This window comes from Somniosus microcephalus, chromosome 30, assembly GCF_052327205.1.
Source record: "Somniosus microcephalus isolate GS21.2 chromosome 30, FLI_Smic_1.0, whole genome shotgun sequence".
Lineage (NCBI taxonomy): Eukaryota > Metazoa > Chordata > Chondrichthyes > Squaliformes > Somniosidae > Somniosus > Somniosus microcephalus.
The window spans coordinates 39,387,319-39,410,615 of NC_141016.1; the positions used below are offsets into that span (position 1 = coordinate 39,387,319).

The 23,297-nt window shown below is 46.3% G+C and overlaps 1 protein-coding gene across 1 annotated transcript in view; it reads left to right on the forward strand.

The window, feature by feature from the left end:
* The window catches only part of mxd1 (MAX dimerization protein 1), a 44,199-nt gene that overhangs the window by 14,497 nt on the left and 6,405 nt on the right, over positions 1-23,297 (forward strand). Inside the window, exons 4-5 of the mRNA XM_085971356.1 lie at positions 20,402-20,516; positions 21,925-22,084. Coding sequence (XP_085827482.1) covers positions 20,402-20,516; positions 21,925-22,084 — 275 coding nt within the window. The remainder of the gene's footprint in view (positions 1-20,401; positions 20,517-21,924; positions 22,085-23,297) is intronic.

The following is a 23,297-nucleotide window of genomic DNA, read 5'->3' on the forward strand; positions in this document are numbered from 1 at the left end:
AGAAGTATTGTGGGGCGACGGTACATGGCTGCTTGGCTTTAGGAAAAGGCAGATATTGACACAACCTTGTATTGACAAAGAAATATATCAAACAGTAAAACCGACACACTGAGAGCATTCATATTTCCGTAAAGCTTTAATGTTACTGGCTTCTTGCAGAATCTACGTTGTTTTTTTCTGACCACCATTGATCAGTATAATTTCGGAATGTTGACCCCCTTCCCATGTAATGATTCCACTGTCATTCATTGGCAATTGTCAGCAGACTCTCTTTTTCAAGAAGGCAGCCTTTGCTACCAGTAATGTGTTGAGTGTTGTGGCTGCCATTCTCATTACAAATGTTGAGAAATCGAATTGGAGCTGTAGGATATGTAGAGCGATCCAGAATTGGAGCTTAAACCTCAACATGGCAGCCCCAAACATCAGTGGAACAAATAAAGCTGTGAGACTTCGCAACGTCATTATATTCATAGCTAGCCGAGCAATTTGTGCAGTTAAAAAGAAAGGGTAATGCAAATGCTGGCGAGAAACCAGAACTGGAAATGCATAAATAACAGCAGAACATGCTGGAAACACTCAGCGTCTGACAGGAATACAGCTGGGCAATAACCGGAAATGTTAGCTCCGGTTTTTTTCTCCTTTCAAAATCTTTTCCAATCTAAAGGAATTTCTAGGTTTATTTTCTGTTGAGTGTTTTCTACAAGTCATTTTAACAACAGGCTATTTTGAGAATAAAAGGATGAAGTAATAAAGGGCCTTGTGCGATTGGAGTGATTGTGTCTGGCCTGACGGTCAGCAAACAGCCCCAACAACACACAACAACAACATCTTATATTTATAATAGCACCTTTAACATAAAACAGCCCAACCTAGAATGAATGGATAAGGTAGTGTATGAACAGTGTTCATTTTAAAATCTAATTACTGGGCCTCTCAACCTCTTGTGTGATTCGTTTATATTCACTCTTGCGCTGTATTTTTGAAATGTTTTATTGCACAATATTATGCAGCTTTTATCCGTGCGTTCAGTCTGGAGTGAAGCTTGTCCAAGGGTAGGCCAGAATCTGTTGAACCCTGAATGAAACATTTATTTTAAAGCGTTTTGCCTCTGAAGGTCATTTTTTTTACACCCCTCATCTGTGTTGGCCAACAGAGCATCCAGAAACCTACTTACTGACACTGCAACTGGTCCCTTGGACTGTTGTGGTGAAGAACTTCACAATATAGAGATGGGGAAAGTTTTCCTCAGCGTAGCAGTGGCCCATCTCACCAGGGCAGAGATTTGGAGCCTGGAAACGGAGAGATTTGTAGACCCAAACTTGAGTCTTAACATCTCATTAACTGAGTTTTTGTATTGTGCCAACGCACGAAGTAACTGGTGCAGATTTGATTTGCTCTTTTACCAATGGGTCCCTTCAGTCAGACTACAGTGGAGTTGGAATCTTGGTTGAAGGAAGAAAACAAACTGGTTTGTCAGCAGATAGGAAGAATTTCGATCATTAATGGGCAATAAATCGGACACTTGTCAAATTCAATTCTGATCGTAAGGAACCTGAAATCTTACGCTAAGATTACTCATAACTAAATGCAAACTAAACAAAGCTAATGCTCAAGACATCTTGTTGCTAAAATAGGCCAACCATAAGTCACAAGATGTGTGCTGGGGAGGCTTTTTTAGACAGGTGTGCAGTTGTTAAGTACGGTAGTGTAGTGTAAGTACGGTAGTGTAGTGGTTATGTTACTGGTAATCCGCAGAGCGAGAGTTCAGATCCCACCATGGCAGCTGGGGAATTTAAATTCAGTTAATTCAATATATCTGGAATATACAGCGAGTTTCAGTAATGAAACTATTGGATTGTTGTAAAAACCCATCTGGTTCACTAATGCCCTTCAGGGAAGGAAATCTGCCGTTCTTAACCGGTCTGGCCGATATGTGACTCCAGACCCACAGCAATGTGGTTGACTCTTAACTACCCCCTGAAATGGCCGAGTGAGCCCCTCGGTTAAGGGCAATTGGAGACGGGCAATAATTGCCAGCCTTGCCAGCGCCGCCCACATCCTGAGAATGAATTTTTTAAAAACGAATGTCCTTTAGGAAAGGAAAGCTGCCGCCCTGACTGGGTCTAACCTATACGCGACTCCAGTCCCACACCAACATAACTACGCACAGAATTAGTCTAGCAAGCCATTCCGTGGTATCAAACATGCAGCGGTTCAGGACGGATGTCCACCAGCACCTTCTCATAGCTACCAGGGATGGGCAATAATTGCCGGCCTTGCCAGCAACGCCCACACCCTGAGAGTGAATGAATCAAATTCACAACTTCAGTTATCTGGTGATTGACCTTCCCCAGCGGTCTGACAGGCCAGTGAAACAAATACCTTGCCTGGCCCGTCTGGCTGGGCTGAGCCCGCGGCCCGTCTGGCTGGGCTGAGCCCGCGGCCCGTCTGGCTGGGCTGAGCCCGCGGCCCGTCTGGCTGGGCTGAGCCCGCGGCCCGTCTGGCTGGGCTGAGCCCGCGGCCCGTCTGGCTGGGCTGAGCCCGCGGCCCGTCTGGGCCCAGATGTGCAGCATCCAGCGCTGCCAAAAGCACCAGCTTGCGATCGGGAGTGCTGTGTGGGGGGGAAATGTCTCCCAAATTCATATTTCAGGTATGCTGCGGTCTGCAGTGAAAGTGCGACTAAGTAAGGATGGGGCAAAGACTCCGACAAGTGAAAACTCAGTGGACTTCTCTCCTGTTCTGCTGCCAGTCGGCAGGGAGCGCAGGGCTGTAATTACTTCATTCCCCGGTTGTGGGCGGCAGGGCAATCATTTTATATTTGTCTTTAACGTATTAGCCTGTTTATCAATAAATAAAACCAGGGAAGTGTGTGGCTGAGGTATTGCGGCACTACAAGTAACATCCTTAATTACCTGTGGTAGGTTTGTGGAGCCCTATTGGATCATGAGGTTAGGATAATGCACTGGAGTTTTGTTGGATTAGCTTTTGGGGATTGGGTGGAAACTTCATATACCTTCATCTTCGAGTTACACTTGTTATTTTCATCAGGAGAGAGGCTTAGCTGGTGCAAATTATACTTGGTCTATGGGGGAAATGATCTTGAGGGACTTGATGGCTTTTTCTTGTAATGTATTTCTTTATGTTGACTCCACATTTAAAAAAAAACATGCACGGCAAATTTTCTCTCTTCTGTGACAGACTTGTTAAAAGTAGCTGCATACCTTTATATACTGTACGAGCAAGACTAAAGACTACTTCCTGTTGATTCAGTCATGTTGAAACAGATGGCGACTGTCTTACAGAATGGTTGGTGGTAGCACGAAGATCTGATTAGATTAGGGTAACGTCGTTTTTGTTTTGTTAAAGGGAGTTGCAGCTTTAGATTGAGGCCAGTTAAGAAATGGTATCATGCTAGCAAATTCTGCAGAGTGGTGATGTCTGGGAGGAGGTGCTGTTTATCTGCAGGCTGTAAAGTGCCAGATATAACCCTATTTCCCATTTTTAAAAATCACAAAGATTTATAGTAGTTTAAACTAAATATACAGGAAACTTTGTGCTATCCGGCACCCACGGGACCGAGCTGCTGCCGTTGCCTCAAAACTGCCGTACTCTCCAGAGTTAATGTTGAGAGATACGGAGATTCTTATCTCCGTATTTGACAACAAACACTGTTGCTTAGCAACAGCTTCTAAACACTCGGGTGTGGCCCTAAAGCTCTGCAGCTGAAGCTGTTGCTATAGCTACAGACCTTGCACAGCTTGACTGTTCAAACAAAGCAACAAAAAAAAATAATAATAAAAAATAAAAAACGGCTGCTGATTTTTGCCGGTGGCTCCAGATTGCCGGATAGCTCACCTCCGGATAGCACAAAGTTTCCTGTGTGTGTGTGTGTGTATATATATATATATTTTGCTTTCTGCAATTGTCTTCAGTTGTGTTGCATACCCATGATGCTTCAGCATCTGTTTGGGGTGACGTGGAGAGGGCAAGAATTATATAAAGCCCCTTCCATTCGAGAGCCTTTGGGAGAGTCTTCACACAGTCTGTAAACCACAGTGATCTCCGCGGAGGGTCTTGGAATTTTCTGTCGAGACGGCAGTGTGTAGGTGCTGTACAGCCATTGTTGAAGTTTTTCCATTTGTGCTGTTTTCTTTCAAAGACTCATTATGAAAAATGTAATTTTAACCCTTTGAAGGCTGCAGTGCAATTTCAGTGCCTGCCACCCTGAAATAGTATCAAAAACTGACTAGCAGGCGACTCAAAAACCACGATGAATGTAGGCGGCCGACAGGTAGTCGCAATCTTCAGTTTGTTGTCGGGAAGTAAAAAGCAAAAGTTCGGGGCTTAGAGGGAAATGACTGCGTCTTCCACATGTACCTGTAAGGAAACCAGGCCAAGAGCAACATTGGCAGCGGCCTACGGGTAAGATTATCTGAATCTTAAGGCCAAGGTGAGGAGAACCCTGAAGAGGGGGCAAGAAATCTACCAGTATTTTGAACCTTGCAGTATAAAATGAAAAGATGGCAGTTTCTTTATACTACAGTAACAATACTGTGAATCAAGACTTGTGATTATTTGCTCAACTTTTACTTGATAATTAGAAGTGAAGGAGAAATGTGTGCCCGCCCAATAAAGCTGTTTTAGCTGTGGGGGCAAAGAGAAATACTGTGAATGACAAAGCTAGAATAGGCAAGAGTGTCAGCTGATGCAGTCTTTGGTTTTCACATGAACCCTTTTAAAAACCAGTCAGGAAGGCTGCTAACTTTCAGTTTCCCTTTCGGTGTTTGACTGGTAGGTTTGTGTTATTGCTGAATGCACCCTCCAAACTATGCTTGGCTGTGCTTCATGCCAGCATTAGGTAGAATGTTGCTAAACAAGATCTTTAAAAGATTATTTATCTCTGAGGAATTTAGTACGCAGCATAGCCAAGTTTTCTGCTGCACTTACTCCATTTGAGGGGCCTTCACGTGTCTGAAATGGTTCCCCGTGCAGTGGCACTGTTCTCGTACACAGCTGAGGGAAATCTTTAATCGCTCGAAGTAAAACTTTGACTTTTGTGAGAGTGTTTTGTTCTGTAAAGTGGCCATGACTAATATTTGGAATTGGGCCCTCCAGATGTACAGTTGGATTTATCCATGAAAATTTGATATTTTTGTTTGTCTCAAACAGCCCCTAGTTGCCATCAATTTTCCTTTTCTAGAGCTGTAGTTCACAAGCTTTGTTGGTTGAAGAATCCTTTTCAAATGGATGAGTAATCACCGACCCCCCCCCCCACCCATCTAAATGATACTAAAACTCCCTGCACATTTCATTTCTGAATGTGAAGTTCATCAGTGTCTTGCCTTCAGCTGCAAGGTAACCCTACGGGTTCAGCAACATGCCTGTCGAATACTTCACCACACAGCACCTCCCTGCTCCTCCTGGAGTGGGAATTAGGCTCGGTGGCTCCTGTTGGGAATACTGGCACCGTTTCAGGTGTGACCCCTCGCTGCACAGCTGCTGAATGTTTCAGGGTTATTCCCTCCCCCTCTGCTATACCGGCCTGTCTGCACGGACCCCAGTTTGAGAGCCACTGGATTATTCTTCCATTATCCAAATATCTGGGAGGGCTGCCGTCCTAGCCAATGAACAAATGACAACAATGAGTGTTCTGATTGATCTTGGGCAATGCTGCAGCATAAAAACGTCAACACCTTCCTCATCGCCGTCCTCGTTCCTGTTCCCCCATCCATCTATCAGTCTCCTCCCTTCTCCTATTCCCTCCCCTTCCCCCTCTCTGTCTGTCTTTCTCCCTCGCCTCTGATCCTGCTCCCCAACCCCTTTGCTTTCTCTCTTCTGCCCCCTCCTTCCATTTTCTCTTCATCACATCTCTCCGTCAATTGCCCTCCCCTGTCTCTCTGTCGTTTTCTCACTACCGCTCAGTTTCTTTCTCTCACCTCTGTCTACCCCCTTCCTCTTTTCCCTGTATCTCACCATCTTTTGTCGTTAGTGTCTACTCCTCGATCTACCTGCCTGGTTGGTCTCTCTCTCCTTACCCCAGTCTGTATCAAACGCTTCCTTTCGCGTTTCCATTCCTCTTTCCTCACCCCCCACCCACGGCCACTGGTCTCAATTTCTTTCTCCCCCTTTCCCTCTACTCTGTCTTTCTGTGTCCGTCTCTCTCTCTTGGTTGGTCTGTCTGTGTGTCTGTCTCTCGGCCTGTCTGTCTCTCTCGGTCTGTCTCTCTCTCTCTCGGTCTGTCTCTCTCTCTCTCGGTCTGTCTCTCGGTCTGTCTCTCTCTCTCTCGGTCTGTCTCTCGGTCTGTCTCTCTCTCTCTCGGTCTGTCTCTCTCGGTCTGTCTCTCTCTCGGTCTGTCTCTCTCTCGGTCTGTCTCTCTCTCGGTCTGTCTCTCTCTCTCTCGGTCTGTCTCTCTCTCTCGGTCTCTCTCTCTCTCGGTCTCTCTCTCTCTCTCTCTCGGTCTGTCTCTCTCTCTCTCGGTCTGTCTCTCGGTCTGTCTCTCTCTCTCTCTCGGTCTCTCTCTCTCTCGGTCTGTCTCTCTCTCGGTCGGTCTCTCGGTTGGTCTCTCTCTCTCTCTCTCGGTCTCTCTCTCTCTCTCGGTCGGTCTCTCTCTCGGTCGGTCTCTCTCTCGGTCGGTCTCTCTCTCGGTCGGTCTCTCTCTCGGTCGGTCTCTCTCTCGGTCGGTCTCTCTCTCGGTCGGTGTCGGTCGGTCGGTCTCGGTCGGTCGGTCTCGGTCGGTCGGTCTCGGTCGGTCGGTCTCGGTCGGTCGGTCTCTCTCGGTCGGTCTCTCTCTCGGTCTCTCTCGGTCTGTCTCTCGGTCGGTCTGTCTCTCTCTCGGTCGGTCTGTCTCTCTCTCGGTCGGTCTGTCTCTCTCTCGGTCGGTCTGTCTCTCTCTCGGTCGGTCTGTCTCTCTCTCGGTCGGTCTGTCTCTCTCTCGGTCGGTCTGTCTCTCTCTCGGTCGGTCTGTCTCTCTCTCGGTCGGTCTGTCTCTCTCTCGGTCGGTCTGTCTCTCTCTCGGTCGGTCTGTCTCTCTCTCGGTCGGTCTGTCTCTCTCTCTCTCGGTCGGTCTGTCTCTCTCTCGGTCGGTCTGTCTCTCTCTCGGTCGGTCGGTCTCGGTCGGTCTCTCTCTCTCTCGGTCGGTCTCTCTCTCTCTCGGTCGGTCTCTCTCTCTCTCGGTCTGTCTCTCTCTCGGTCTGTCTCTCTCTCGGTCTGTCTCTCTCTCGGTCTGTCTCTCTCTCGGTCTGTCTCTCTCTCGGTCGGTCTCTCTCTCTCTTGGTCGGTCTCTCTCTCTCTCGGTCGGTCTCTCTCTCTCTCGGTCGGTCTCTCTCTCTCTCGGTCGGTCTCTCTCTCGGTCGGTCTCTCTCTCTCGGTCGGTCTCTCTCTCTCGGTCTCTCTCGGTCTCGGTCTCTCTCTCTCTGTCTTGGTCGGTCTGTCTGTCTGTCTCTCGGTCTGTCTGTCTCTTTCTCTCGGTCGGTCGGTCTCCTGTCTCTCGCCCCCCCCCCCCCACCCTCCTCGTGAAATTTTTATTGATATCGACTCTGTTAAGGGATCTAGTTTCATTTAACTTACAAACATCATTGTTCTGCTCTCCCAGTGCTGGGTCAGTGTGCCACGGTATGTGTTACTAAGGCATACATACCCAGAAGGTCCAAGGCTCCTTCCCTGATCTGTGTTGATCGCTGATCCTAGTTTGCATGGTGGGCCTAACAATTGATTCCGAGCTGCCAACTTCAGGAAAGAGGAAAAATCATCCAGGGTCAGTGCTCCTGGTAACTATCCATTGATCTGTGCTAGGAAGTACATGTATGGAAGGAAAATAAATTGCATTTTTTTTCCATCACTCTTGCCCATCCCCCCCCTCTCTGTCCAGATTTGTTCAGGGTGATCTATTATTAGACAATTGCCACAAAACGAATTCTGGTGTAAAATGGAGATTCGACATTTCGGGTGCCGGAGATGCCAAAGTCGTCTTCAACTGGTGCCACCCGCAGGCAGTGTCATCTCGAGCTCCCATTGACCATATGGGAATTGACGTGCGTTCAGTTGCCGAATGCTAATGCAATGTCAGTGACGTCTTCACACTCCACTGCTGTGCCCGCCCGCTGAGAGCAGCTACAATTGTGGATCCTCCTGTAGGTGTGCTACAATCATACCGAGCAGTATATTTCACTAAACAGGCACGCAAGATGCTTTCATTTTTTAAAAATTCATGAAATCTTAAAGTTTTCACTTAACGACATAATCCGGACCAGCTGGAGCCCACCGATCTCCTTTCGAGCAACAATGTGTACACCCTCTTACATGGCAAGGCGTTAATTGACGCCATACTGAGTGAGTCCCCATGATGGATATTTGATTTGTCTGTTCAGTAATTGATGGAGCAACAACTGGTGCAGCTATTTCAGTAGATGGATTAGAAAGCATTTTCATATTTTTCACTAAAAGACCAAGTCTTAGTTGTTCAATTCCCCCCCCCCCCCCCCCCAGAGATTCATTCTGATGGGTTGTTCAGTTGGCGAAGGGATGGTGCAGTTTCAGCGTTTATCATTTTGTAACTTTGGACCATTCTGGTGGTGAGTAAATGAGTGAGCAAGGCATGGCTGGCTTGTGTGATGGTTGGGCATCTTCAGACTGGAATTCCACACTTCAGCCACACCATCATGGAACTTTCCTCCACAGACATTGGATAAAGGTTGGAGGGCCCAACCCACTGCAGGAGAATGTGACCAAGGCAGTTTGAAATGCACCAGGACCACAGTAGTTTACAGATCCCTGATTATCCAGTGAAAAGTTTTCAACAATACTTGCTGCGATGTCTGCTACTGTTGTAGATACTAGTTGTGATATTGAGACACTGTCAGCAGTAACGATTGTCCTAATACATTTTCTTTTTGCTTTCCCCCCCCCCCCCCCCGACTCGTTTTCTCCCTTGTGCTTCTGGAACTCCCCACCCCACACACACTTTACAACCAAGAGGTGACCAGCTGTCAGTCTTTTATCAGCATCACCTTGAAATCGGCTATGGAGCTGTCTGCAAGTGAGGCCGAGTCACAGTTTTTTCTCCCTTCTCCCTGTTAAATGCCTGGCTTTCATTTGCCGCTGCCCCCATTATGAATTTATCCATCTCCATTAAAGGCCGTAATTACAGATCGCATCAGACAATAAATGGTCAGTTGGTATGTGTATCTACTGTTGCCATTCTCTCCCTTCCCAGAACTGCAGTCGTGTTTCTTCCCCCTCTAACCCTGTGAATGTCCGATTCAGAGCCCATATTCTATACATCCTGGTGGTTAGCTATTTATTTGCGTGACTCGTTTGTATCTTGAGTGAGTGTAAAAATTACAATCACAAAGCTCAAGGTGAATCCTGCAGTGTTGTTTGGCAAAGTGCCACATAATAAACTTGTTTGTTAAATTAAAACCCATGGGATTAAAGGGACAGTGGCGGCATGGATACAAAACTGGCTACGGGACAGAAAGCAGAGAGTAGTGGTGAACGGTTGTCTCTCAGACCGGAGGGAAGTGTGCAGTGATGTTCCCCAGGGGGTCCGTGTTGGGACCACTGCACTTTCTGATATATTAATGACCTGGTCTTGGGTGAACAGGACATCATTTCAAAGTTTTCAGATAATATGAAACTCGGAAATGTAGTTAACAGTGAGGAGGATAGAGTTCAGGAGGGCAGACAGACTGGTGAAATGGGCAGGCACAGGGCAGATTAAATTGGCACGTGTGAAGTGATAGATTTTGGTAGGAAGAATGAGGAGAGGCAATATAAACTAAATGGTACAATTTTAAAGGGGGTGCAGGAACAGAGACCTGGGGGTGAACGTACACAAATCATTGAAGGGGGCAGGACAAGTTGAGAAGGCTGTTTTTAAAAAAAAAAAAAGAAAAAAAAAGCGCAAACTGGATTCTTGGCTTTATAAATAGAGGCATAGAATACAAAAGCAAGAAATTGTCTCGCGGCGGCAGCGAGAAACGCAAGCGGCGAGGCTTTTAAAGGCCCCCAGAGACCAGGTAGGCCTCGCAGTGGCAGGAAACGCGAGCGGCGAGGCTTTAAAAAGCCCCCAGAGACCAGGTAGGCCTCACAGCGGCGGCGGGAAACGCGAGCAGCGAGGCTTTAAAAGGCCCCCAGAGACCAGGTAGGCCTCACAGCGGCGGCAGCGGGAAACATGAGCGGCGAGGCTTTAAAAGGCCCCCAGAGACCAGGTAGGCCTCACAGCGGCGGCAGGAAACGCGAGCAGCGAGGCTTTAAAAGGCCTCCAGAGACTCAGGTAGGTTTACTAATCTCCAATCTCAGAGAGGGAGAGAAGTAAAAAGTAATCGAAGTGTGACGTCACCAGAAAGCAGGTAAGTGATTGGTTGGTGAGTATTTCTTTTCTTAAACTCTAACTCTGTGGTTTATAGTTTCCGAGGTCTCTGTGGTGTAGCGGGGACTGTTGGTAAACCAGGGCCCTAAAATATATCATTTATCTGTAGTGTAATTGGTGGGATTGATTTAATTTAATTTAATTTCAATTAATTAAAGGGTAAGTCATGGCAGGATAGCCCGGTGCTGTGGTATGCTCCTCCTGCGCTATGTGGGAACACAGGGACACTTCCTGTGTCCCTGACAACTACGTGTGCAGGAAGTGTGTCCAGCTGCAGCTACTGGCAAACCGCATTGCGGTGCTGGAGCAGCGATTGGATACATACTGGACCATTCGCGATGCTGAGGACGTCGTGAATAGCACGTTTAATCGGTTGGTCACACCGCAGATAAAGGTGGCACAGGCAGAAAGGGAACGGGTGACCAATAGGCAGAGTACTAGGCACAGGCAGGTAGTGCAGGGGTCCCCTGTGGCCATCCCCCTTTTCAAACAGATATACCACTTTGGATACTGATGGGGGGGATGGATTACCAGGGGAAGGCGGCAGCAGCAGCCAACTTCCTGGCACCAGGGGTGGCTCTGCTGCACAGGACGGGAGGAAAAAGAGGGGGAGAGCTATAGTAATAGGGGATTCTATTGTAAGGGGAATAGATAGGCGTTTCTGCGGCCGCAAACAAGACTCCAGGATGGTGTGTTACCTCCCTGGTGCAAGGGTCAAGGATGTCTCGGAGCGGCTGCAGGGCATTCTGGAGGGGGAGGGTGAACAGCCAGTGGTCGTGGTGCATATAGGTACCAACGATCTAGGTAAAAAACGGGATGAGGTCCTAAAAGCTGAATATAGGGAGTTAGGAGGTAAATTAAAAAATAGAACCTCAAAGGTAGTAATCTCAAGATTGCTACCAGTGCCACGTGCTAGAAATAGAAGGATATTTCAGATGAATACGTGGCTAGAGGAATGGTGCCAGGGGGAGGGATTCAAATTCCTGGGACATTGGAACCGGTTCTGGAGGAGGTGGGACCAGTTCAAACCGGATGGTTTTCACCTGGGCAGGGCCGGGACCGATGTCCTAGGGGGAGTGTTTGCTAGTGCTCTGGGGGAGGGTTTAAACTAAAATGGCAGGGGGTTGGGAACCTGAGCGGGGAGACAGAGGAAAGGGAAACGAGGATAAAAGCAAAAGACAGGAAGGAGAAAAACAAAAGTGGCAGACAGAGAAATCAAGGGTTTAAATCAAACATGGCCACAGTAAATAATAATTCTAAAAGATCTAAGAGCGTTAAAAAAACAAGCCTGAAGGCTTTGTGTCTTAATGCGAGGAGCATTCGTAATAAGGTGGATGAATTAGCTGCGCAAATAGAGGTAAACGAATATGATATGATTGGGATTACGGAAACATGGCTCCAGGATGGCCAAGGCTGGGAACTCAACATCCAGTGGTATTCAATATTCAGGAAAGATAGGCAGAAAGGAAAAGGAGGTGTGGTAGCATTGCTGGTTAAAGAGGGGATTAACACAATTGTAAGGAAGGATATTAGCTCTGATGATGTGGAATTTGTATGGGTAGAACTGAGAAATACCATGGGGCAGAAAACGTTAGTGGGAGTGGTATATAGACCTCCAAACAGTAATGCGTAGGTCGGGGATGGCATTAAACGGGAAATTAGAGAAGCGCACAGCAGTTATCATGGGTGACTTTAATCTACATATAGATTGGGCTAACCAAATTAGTAACAATACTGTGGAGGAGGAATTCCTGGCGTGTATACGGGATGGTTTCCAGGACCAATATGTCGAGGAACCAACTAGAGATCAGGCCATCTTAGACTGGGTATTATGTAATGAGAAAGGATTAATTAGCAATCTTGTTGTGCGAGGCCCCTTGGGTCGGAGCGATCATAATATGATAGAATTCTTCATTAAGATGGAGAGTGAAATAGTTGACTCAGACTAGGGTCCTGAATTTAAATAAAGGAGACTACGATGGTATGAGGTGCGAGTTGGGTAGGTTTGATTGGGGAATGTCATTCAAAGGGTTGACAGTGGATGGGCAGTGGCAAACATTCAAAGATCGCATGGATGAACTACAGAATTTGTTCATCCCAGTTTGGCATAAAAATAAAACAAAAAAGGTGACTCAACCGTGGCTAACAAGGGAAATTAGGGATAGCATAAGATCCAAGGAGAGGACATATAAATTGGCCAGAAAAAGCAGTAAACCTGCGGATTGGGAGCAGTTTAGGATCCAACAAAGGAGGACAAAGGGATTAATTAAGAGGGGGAAAATAGAGTATGAGAGTAAGCTTTCAGGGAACATAAAAGCTGACTAAAAGCTTTTATAGATATGTGAAGAGAAAAAGATTGGTGAAGTCAAGCCTACGCTTGCAGTCCTTGCAGTCAGAATTGGGGGAATTTATAATGGGGAACAAAGAAATGGCAGACCAATTAAATACATACTTTGGTTCTGTCTTCACAAAGGAGGACACAAATAACCTCCTGATGCGCTATCAATTACTGAGAAAGACTGGAAGTTAAGAGAGTAACAAACAGGCTTTTATTCGCTAAAGAACGAAGGCATGCCTCTAGTGGTCGACCGGTCCTGAATGCCTGGGGAACTGCAGAGCAGCCGCCTTTATACCAGGGCATATGGGTGGAGCCAGGGGCGGAGCCAGCTGAGGCATGCACAGACAGGTACAACAATGGGCAAGAGTGAACAACAGTGGTTTACCACACCTCCCAAAGATGTCGGGGAACATAGGGTCTAATGAAAGGGAGGAACTGATAGAAATCAGTATTTGTAGGGAAATGGTGTTAGGGAAATTGATGGGATTGAGGGCCGATAAATCCCCAGGGCCTGATAATCTACATCCTAGGGTACTTAAGGAAGTGGCCCTAGAAATAGTAGATGCATTGCTGGTCATCTTCCAAAATTCGATAGACTCTGGAACAGTACCCATGGATTGGCGGGTAGCTAATGTTACTCCACTGTTCAAAAAGGGTGGTAGAGAGAAAACGGGGAATTACAGACCGGTAAGCCTGACATCGGTAGTGGGGAAAATGCTAGAGTCCATTATAAAGGATGTAATAGCAGAGCACTTGGAAAAAAGTGACCGGATCGGACAATCAACATGGCTTTACAAAAGGTAAATCATGCTTGACTAATCTACTGGAATTTTTTGAGGATGCAACTGGTAAAATAGATAAGGAAGAACCAGTGGATGTGGTGTATTTGGATTTTCAAAAGGCTTTCGATAAGGTCCCGCATGAGAGATTAGCGTGTAAAATTAAGGCACATGGGATTGGGGGCAAGGTATTGACTTGGATAGAGAACTGGTTGGCAGACAGAAAGCAAAGAGTTGGAATAAACGGCTCTTTTTCTGAGTGGCAGGCAGTGACTAGTGGGGTACCGCAGGGATCGGTCCTTGGACCCCAGCTATTCACAATATATATTAATGATCTGGACGAGGGAACTAGATGTAATATCTCCAAGTTTGCAGACGACGCAAAGCTGGGTGGGCGTGTGTGCTGTGAGGAGGATGCAGAGAAACTCCAGTATGATTTGGACAGGTTGGGTGATTGGGCAGCAGCATGGCAGGTACAATATAATATAAATGCGAGGTTATCCACTTTGGTGTCAAAAACAGGAAGGCAGATTATTATCTAAATGGCAATAGATTGGGAGATGGGGAATTGCAACGAGACCTGGGTGTCCTTGTGCACCAGTCGCTGAAGGTAAGCATGCAGGTGCAGCAGGCGGTTAAGAAGGCAAATGGTATGTTGGCCTTCGTAGCGAGAGGGTTTGAGTACAGGAACAAGGATGTCTTGCTGCAGTTGTACAGGGCCTTGGTGAGCCCACACCTTGAGTATTGTGTGCAGTTTTGGTCGCCTTATCTGAGGAAGGATGTTCTTGCCATGGAGGGAGTGCAGCGAAGATTCACCAGACTGATACCTGGGATGGCAGGAATGACGTATGAGGGGAGATTGGGTCGATTGGGCTTGTACTCGCTGGAGTTTAGAAGAATGAGGGGATCTCATCGAAACTTATAAAATTCTAACAGGACTAGACAGACTAGATGCTGGAAGGATGTTCCCGATGGCGGGGGAGTCCAGAACCAGGGGTCACAGCCTAAGGATAAGGGGCAAGCCATTTAGGACAGAGTTGAGGAGGAATTTCTTCACCCAGAGAGCGGTGAGCCTGTGGAATTCTCTACCACAGAAGGCAGTGGAGGCCAATTCATTAAATATATTGAAGAAGGAGTTAGATATATTTCTTAAGGCTAAAGGGATCAAGGGATATGGGGAGAAAGCAGGGACAGGGTACTGAATTTAGATGATCAGCCATGATCTCATTGAATGGCGGAGCAGGCTCGAGGGGCCGAATGCCCTACTCCTGCTCCTATCTTCTATGTTTCCTAAATCTGGTTAGGCCTCAGCTGGAGTACTGTGTTCAATTTTGGGCAACGCACTTTAGGAAGGATATCCTGGCCTTGGAGAGGGTGCGGAGGAGATTTACTAGAATGGTTCCAGGGATGAGGGACCTCAGTTATGTGGAGAGACTGGAGAAGCTGCGGTTGTTCTCCTTCGAGCAGAGAAGGTTAAGGGGAGATTTTGTGGAGGTGTTCAAAATCATGATGGGTTTTGATAAGAGTAAATAAGTAAGGACTGTTTCTAGTGGCAGGAGGGTCGGTAACCAGAGGGCACAGATTTAAGGTGACTGGCAAAAAAAACCAGAGGAGACATGAGGGAAAAACTTCTTTACACAGCGAGTTGTTGTGATCTGAAATGCACTGTCTGAGAGGGTGGCGGAAGATTCGTTAGTAATTTTCAAAAGGGAATTGGATAAATACTTAAAGGGAAAAAATGACGGCTATGGGGACAGAGCGGTGGAGTGGGATTAATTGGGTAGCTCTACCAAAGAGCTAGCACAGGCACGCTGGGCTGAATGGCCTCCTGTACTGTGCCATTCATTATTGTAAGATTCTAGTAGCAGGTAGTTGGCAAGTCTCTGGTCTGCAGTTGGTGCGGGAGATGAGGTGCTGGACCATCCACTTTGGAGAAAACCAGAAAGTCTGCACAGCCCTCAGTGGGGAAATACTGTGGTGCCATACAGATCAATAAGAGAGTATGTTGCGTGTGAAGAAGGGGCTGATTTCGGCTGGGCTTGTGGGGGCAGATCATTGGACTTCGGTGCACCTGGGCCACAGAGGAGGAAATCATACGGCAGTTCTTGCTCTTTGTTCCTGGTGCAAAATGTAATAGTGGATGATCGAAGAGTTTGGCTGTGATGTATGCCAGCCCTCTGGTTGAATTGCCTGCAGATATTTTGTGCACAGTCAGATCCCACGAGCGATGAAATGAATGATCAGTTCGATCTATTCCGTTGCTGATGTTGGTTGATGGGGAAATGTAGGCCAGGATACTCGGAAAGCTCCTAATTCTTGTTTGAAATGTTTTATGTACACGATACTGAATGCTTCCAGTGCCTTTAACGTTGCTGGATTGCCAGTTTTGTAATACATTCTGCTTTCTGAGATACAAAACGTCAGTAGTAGGCTTTTTTTAAAGAAAAGTAACTATTAAATCTAAAGTCTTTTATTTTATTATCTTTATGACAATTGAATTGGAAGAACAGGTGCAAAGAAGCACATAATTGAAATGGTGACTTATGCCACCCCATTGGGTTCCCGGAGCACAGTAACGGGTGTTGTGAGCAACGTGGTTCTCACCAGCTTGAGGAGCAGCAGTGTGTTTTGTTAATCTATTGGCAGAGGACGACATTTAAATCACAGCAGCTGAACTGGTGATTCACCATGTATTGGATTGACTTTGTCAGCCCATTCAGCCTGGAGTAAACCAGTGTGGGACACGTGGCTGTGTGAAATAGTGTGCTACATTGCACTGGCGTAGTGCCCAGAACTGTAAACTGTATCCAGATTCAGAGGCACGAAGTGTGTACAACAACACGAGACCGCAGTAGGGCTGCATTTATTTACAGGCAACTCCAGCAATCCCGAAAGAAATTCATTCTGGCTGCTTGTGGCACTGACTTCAGCTGCCTTTTAAAGTTGAGTTCTGATGGTCCATGGACTCCTCTAATTCTTCTGGAATTCCTTCACATTTTTAACGCAATTCATCCCCTTCTTGACTGAATCTGTGCAAGGAACAGTTTGCCATTTCAGAAATTGCATAATGCACCACTGCCTCCATTAGTTGCTCCAGAATCTGCTCTCCATGAGTGTACAGTACTTTGGATCATCATAAATTCAGTATTGTAGGTTCCGTGTATTCCGATTACAGAAACGTAGCCTGAGTTTTTTTATTTACAGACAGAACAGTTCACTGTTGCAAATTTCTAGTGCACCAAGTTTGGACCATTCAAAATTCTTGGCCTTGCTTTCAAAAAGTCAGGCAGAATGGAAAAGGAGGGGTGGGGTAGCCCTGATGATAAAGGATGACATAAGGACAGTAGAGAAGAAAGGATCTCGGCTCGGAAGATCAGGAAGTAGAATCAGTGTGGGTGAAGATAAGGAATAACAAGGGGCAGGAAACACTAATGGGAGTAGTATATAGGCCCCCTATACTGCTGGACAGAATATTAATCAAGAACTAGTAGGAGCTTGTAACAAAGGTAGACTGGACAAATCAAATTGGCAAAGGTAGTCTAGAGGACGAGTTCATGGAATGCATTTGGGACAGTTTCCTAGAATAATACGTCATGGAACCAACCAGAGAACAGACTATTTTAGAAATAACAACAGAAAATGCTGGAAGAACTCAGCAGGCTAGGCAACATCCGTGGAGAGAAAATAGAGTCAACGTTTCGGGTCAAACCCTTTGTGGGTTATTTTAGATCTTGTACTGTGTAATGAGACAGGGTTAATTAGCAATCTCATAGTAAAGGATTCTCTGGGGCAGAGTGATCATAATATGATAGAAGTTCGCAAAGTTTGAGAGTGACTTGCCTAAGTCTGAAATTAGAGTCTTAAACTTTTTAAATAAAGCCAATTACCTAGGTATGAGGGGCGAGTTGGCTAAGGCAGATTGGAAAAATAGATTAAAAGGTATGGCGGTAGATAAGCAGTGGCTAGCATTTAAAGAAATATTTCATAATTCTCAACAAAAATACATTCCATTGAGTAACAAAAACTCCACGGGAAAAGTGATCCAACCGTGACTAACTAAAGAAGTTAAGGATGGCATTAGATTAAAAGAAGAAGCTTATAATGGTGTGTAGCAGAGTAGTAAGCCTGAAGATTGGGAGAGTTTCAGAAACCAGCAAAGGATGACCAAAAGATTGATGATAAAGGGGAAAAAATAGAATGAGAGAAAACTAGCAAGAAATATAAAAACAGATTGTAAGAGCTTCTACAAGTATGTAAAAAGGACGAGAGTAGCAAAAGTAAACATTGGTCCCTTAGAGGCTGAGACAGGAGAAATTATTATGGGTAATAAGGAAATGGCAGAAACGTTAAACAAATATTTTGTATCTGTCTTCACAGTAGAAGACACTAAAAGCATACCAAACATGGTGGGGAACCGAGGGTCTAATGAGGGTGAGGAACTGAACGTAATTAATATAAGTAGAGAAAAAGTACTAGAGAAACTAATGGCCGACAAATCCCCTGGACCTGACGGCCTACATCCTAGGGTTCTAAAAGAGGTGGCTGCAGAGACAGTGGATCCATTGGTTTTGATCTTCCAAAATTCCCTAGATTCTAGAATGGTGCCAGCGGATTGGAAGGTAGCAAATGTAACCCCGCTATTCAAGAAAGGAGGGAGAGAGAAAATAGGGAACTACAGGCCAGTTAGCCTGACATCAGTTGTCGGGAAAATGCTGGAATCCAGTGTTAAGGAAGTGGTATCGGGGCACTGAGAAAATCATAACATGGTTAGGCAGAGTCAACATGGTTTTATGAAAGGGAAATCCTGTTTGACAAATTTATTGGAGCTTTTTGAGGATGTTACTAGCAGGGTCGATAAGTGGATGTAGCATATTTGGATTTCCAAAAGGCATTCAATAAGGTGCCACATAAAAGGTTATTACACAAGATAAGGGCTCATGGGGTTGGGGGCATGGATAGAGGATTGGTTAATGGACAGAAAACCGAGAGTAGGATCTTTTTCAGGTTGGCCAGCTGTAACTAGTGGGGTGCCGCAAGGATCAGTGTTGGGGCCTCAGCTATTTACAACCTACATTAATGACCTAGATGAAGGGACTGAGTGTAATATATCCAAGTTTGCTGATGATACAAAGCTCGGTGGGACAGTAAGCTGTGAGGAGAACACAGAGTCTGCAAAGGGATATCGATAGACTGAGTGAGTGGGCAGTAAGGTGGCAGATGGAGTATAATTTAGGGAAATGTGAGGTTATTCACTTTGGTAGGAAGAATAGAAAACAATATTTTTTAAATGGTGAGAAACTTTCAAATGTTGGTGTTCAGAGAGATTTGGATGTCCTCGTGCAAGAAACACTGAGTGAACATGCAGGAACAGCAAGCAATAAGGAAGGCAAATGGCATGTTGGCCTTTATTGCAAGGGGGTTGGAGTATAAGAGTGAGGAAGTCTTGCTCCAATTGTACAGGGCCTTGGTGAGACCACACCTGGAGTACTGGGCACAGTTCTGGTCTCCTTATCTAAGGAAGGATATACTTGCCTTGGAGGCGGTGCAACAAAGGTTCACCAGATTGATTCCTGGGATGAGAGGGCTGTCCTATGATGAGAGATTGTGTAGATTGGGCCGATACTCTCTGGAGTTTAGAAGAATGAGAGGTGATCTCATTGAAACATACAAGATTCTGAAGGGGATTGACAGGGTAGATGCGGAGAGGTTGTTTCCCCTGGCTGGAGAGTCTAGAACCAGGGGGCAGAGTCTCAGGATAAGGGTTCGGCCATTTAAGACCGAGATGAGGAGGAATTTCTTCACTGAGGGTTGTGAATCTTTGGAATTCTCTGCCCCAGAGGGCTGTGAGTGCCGAGTCTTTGAGTATATTCAAGGCTGCGATCGATAGATTTTTGGGCTCTAGGGGAATTGAGGGCTATGGATATCGGGCAGGAAAGTGGAGTTGAGGTTGCTGATCAGCCATGATCTTATTGAATGGTGGAGCAGGCCTGAGGGGCCGTATGGCCGACTCCTGCTCCTATTTCTTATGTTCTTACTCTGTCTGCAGCCTTGCTGCCAAAAGAACAGTGACTGGGTGTGTTTGTGGAGCCTGTGAAGTGTTGACTTGGCTTGATGGTAGCACTCTCGCCTCTCATTACATTGCCACTTCCAATATAGTTAGTTAAGAAAGAACTCGGTTTATATTGGCTTATTTCACTCCTCGGGACTCCAAAGCACTTTACCTGAAATAAATTACTTTTGGAAGTGTGATTGTTGTAGCCAATTTGTGCACAGCAAGGTCCCACAAACAGCAGATGAGAGAAGTGAACAGTTGAAATGTTTTGGGGGTGTTTGAGAGGGGGTCATTGGCCTGGATGTGGGGCTACCCCTGCTCTACTTTGAATAGATCTTTTACTTCCACCTCTGCAGCCCCATCTGAAAGATCACAGCTCTGACAATGCTGCACTCCTTCAGTACTGCACTCGCGTGTCAGCCTAGGTTATGTCTTCAGTTGCTGCTCGAACCCACGACCTTCTGACTCCAAGGTGAGAGGGCTAGCACGGAGTCCAGCCCTGCGCAGTTTGACCTGTGTTGACCAGTAAGTAGGTGCACTACATCATCTGAAAATGAAAGCCATTGCTTGGAATTGTCAGATTGTGCGAAGTACTTGTCATCATAATCATACAATTCCTTCTCGCATTGATTTATGGTGTACTGCATCAAAAGCATCTGCACGACAGAATCCCATCCTTGAGCACCATGCAACTTGATGAAAGATGGAGAGGTCTGAGGGGGGGGTGGATGTAAAGAACTGGTTCGTGTCCCAGTATCATTTGATGATTCATAAACGATTGTAGCTTTTTTTGTTGATGAATTGTCCTACCAGCTCCGAGGTTGTGAGTTTAAAGAAAGTGAAATGCATTTCCTTTTGACCAGACGGGCTCACCTGCGACTTTGCTTGGAACGTTTGAAAGATTTGGTCCCAGTGGAAGCTGAGAGCACGAGACACACCACACTCAGTTTACTTACGAAAGCCAAATTACATATCAAGGTAAGCTACTGGGAGGGAAATACTGCGCGCACATCAGCCCAGCAGATCAATTTGTAATACTAGGGAACTCCTAACATCACTGACCCCAGCCTGCCAGCCCTCATTCACAGCATTGCTGTTATTCACAAATAAGATGAGGACAGGAAGGGCTGGCCCCATTAGATATGATCAAATTTAACACCTTCACACAACTTCATTGCATTCAGACACTGGTTTTCTCAGCTAGAGGTTCTGTATTTCGCATGCTACTTGTTTTTGAAAACATGTTTAAATATAGGACCCTTTAAAAGGTTTAAAAAGGGAAGGTTTTGCCTTCATTTGAATATCTGGGCAATTGCATGTCATTTAGACTTTTGACAGCAGACTAAACCATTTCTGATAGAATGACCTACTTAGTTACCTGGTCTCTTCCCTCCACTGCACTGCCACATCATGGCACCATCTTCAGTGCTGCTAATGTAAGAGTATGTGATGACAAATCTCACCAAGTAGATGCCTCTGCCCTCATTGTCTCATTCAGATTCTGACCTCTAAGACCCTTTAGGGGATCGACCTCTAGCAGAAATAAGGCAGCAATGTGACAAATCTGGGAATGCACGCTAAGGTGGTTTGGCGCCTCCAGTTGGCATTGGCAGAGACTTGCGACAGGTTACTTATTTAATATCCTAGTCTTGTATCTTTGTGTCATGCATGGGAGGGGAAGGCTGAGATCTAGCAAATGGAATGAAGCTATGTAAAACTAAAACCGTGTTATTGGTGTATGGGTTTCATTTGTCATAGGAGTTAGACTTGCACAACTCGGAATGTAGGTTCGGGTATCGAGCAATATGGAGCAAAGGTCAGTAAATGGAACTGAGGTACAGATCTTCCAGGATCGAACTGAATGGCGTGGAACAGTTTTGAGGGGCTGAATGGCCTCCTCCTAATCCTTCACCCCATTGCTTATTTCCTGTCCTCTTAAGTGACCCATGAGACATGCTAGCCTTGCTCGGGAATAAAGAGCTGTTGGAAGTACCACATAAGGTGACATCTGGGCTACTACTTGGTGGTTCTTGAGCAGCGGAGGAGGTTTTTTACCTCTCTTTCCCTGACTACTTCGCCTGCAGAAATAGTCTGTTTGACTGCTTGGACTTAGTGATCCACAGGATTGTCATGTTGGAGCAACCTATCTGTGCCAGGCGATGTGTGACACTGTAGCTGGTAGCAGTGAAGCAAATCTGACAATCTGTGTTTCTTGGGAGGTATTTTCTCACTATATCTGGCCACTCGGCTAGAAAGCTGAAAATTCATCACGCCAGCGATTTTATAAAGACAAGCGTATTCACTTACGAGAATTCTGTGCGACCAATCCCTGTTCTGTTGGCCAGTGTGAATGTACATAACCAAAGTATCTGTGCTTCCTTCTCAGACACTTGAAGAAGGTGACAGAAGGGCACTTCATCAGATTGATCAGCTAGAGCGGGAACAACGTCACTTGAAGCGGCAGCTGGAACTGCTAAATGTTGAGAGGACGCGGGTGGACAGCATAGGATCAACCGTTTCTTCTGACAGATCAGATTCTGATCAAGGTAACCGCTAAAGGCAGAGCATACATTTACTGCAAAATGATTGTTGGCGGGTTGGCCATGACCGAGAAACCTCTGACTGTGCTTCCGTTGGTATTGATTGAAGAATAGCTCGAATTCTTAATTACATGGTTGTGAAATTGATTCAGGTATAAATCGGAGTCTTTTTTTTTGTTTGAATTTTATCCGTATGCTCAACCTCTTCAGTCACGCAGCAACAAAAAGGTTACGCCACCCATCAACTCCCCTTTGTTTTGATCTCTGGGTGAGGCGAGTGATCTCGGGGTGAGGCGAGTGATCTCGGGGTGAGGCGAGTGATCTCGGGGTGAGGCGAGTGATCTCTGGGTGAGGCGAGTGATCTCTGGGTGAGGCGAGTGATCTCGGGGTGAGGCGAGTGATCTCGGGGTGAGGCGAGTGATCTCGGGGTGAGGCGAGTGATCTCGGGGTGAGGCGAGTGAGACTCTGGGTGAGGCGAGTGAGACTCTGGGTGAGGCGAGTGAGACTCGGGGTGAGGCGAGTGAGACTCTGGGTGAGGCGAGTGAGACTCTGGGTGAGGCGAGTGAGACTCTGGGTGAGGCGAGTGAGACTCTGGGTGAGGCGAGTGAGACTCGGGGTGAGGCGAGTGAGACTCGGGGTGAGGCTCGGGGTGAGGCGAGTGAGACTCGGGTGTTTTCTTTTGCCAAAGTCCTGTAAAGTGACTCACGCAATTTGTGGTTGAAAATCTTGACTAGCTCAGCTGGGCCGGAGCAGAAATACAGGCTGGATCATTACAGAGCATTGTGTCATCCCTGGTTCAGGAGCAGTGACTTCAGGTAGAGTTGGAGCGGGTTAACAGCTAGCGGATGATGCTCGCGCACTCCATTTACATTTGGGACCTTGGAAGGGTTACTTTGGGAGAACGTTGGTCACCGTGCTGTTGGCAATTTGTGAAATCCATCGTCCAGCAGGATAGGAAGACTACAGATCAACCTCTGAAGGAGGAATCTGGCAAAGCAGCTCGCACCTGTCCCTGGGCTGTTATAAAAGGAATCGCCGAGTGCTCTAGCCTTTCCAATAGGTGCAAGAACCCACAGATTTGTAATCTAACAGCCAGGATCATTACCAAGTTAGGCCACAAATAATTTCCCATAAACATGGTACTTTTTAAAAATGGACAATAATATTCTTCTGTAGACACAAAATGAAGGTATTTGTTTACAGCAATTCAAAGTTACAA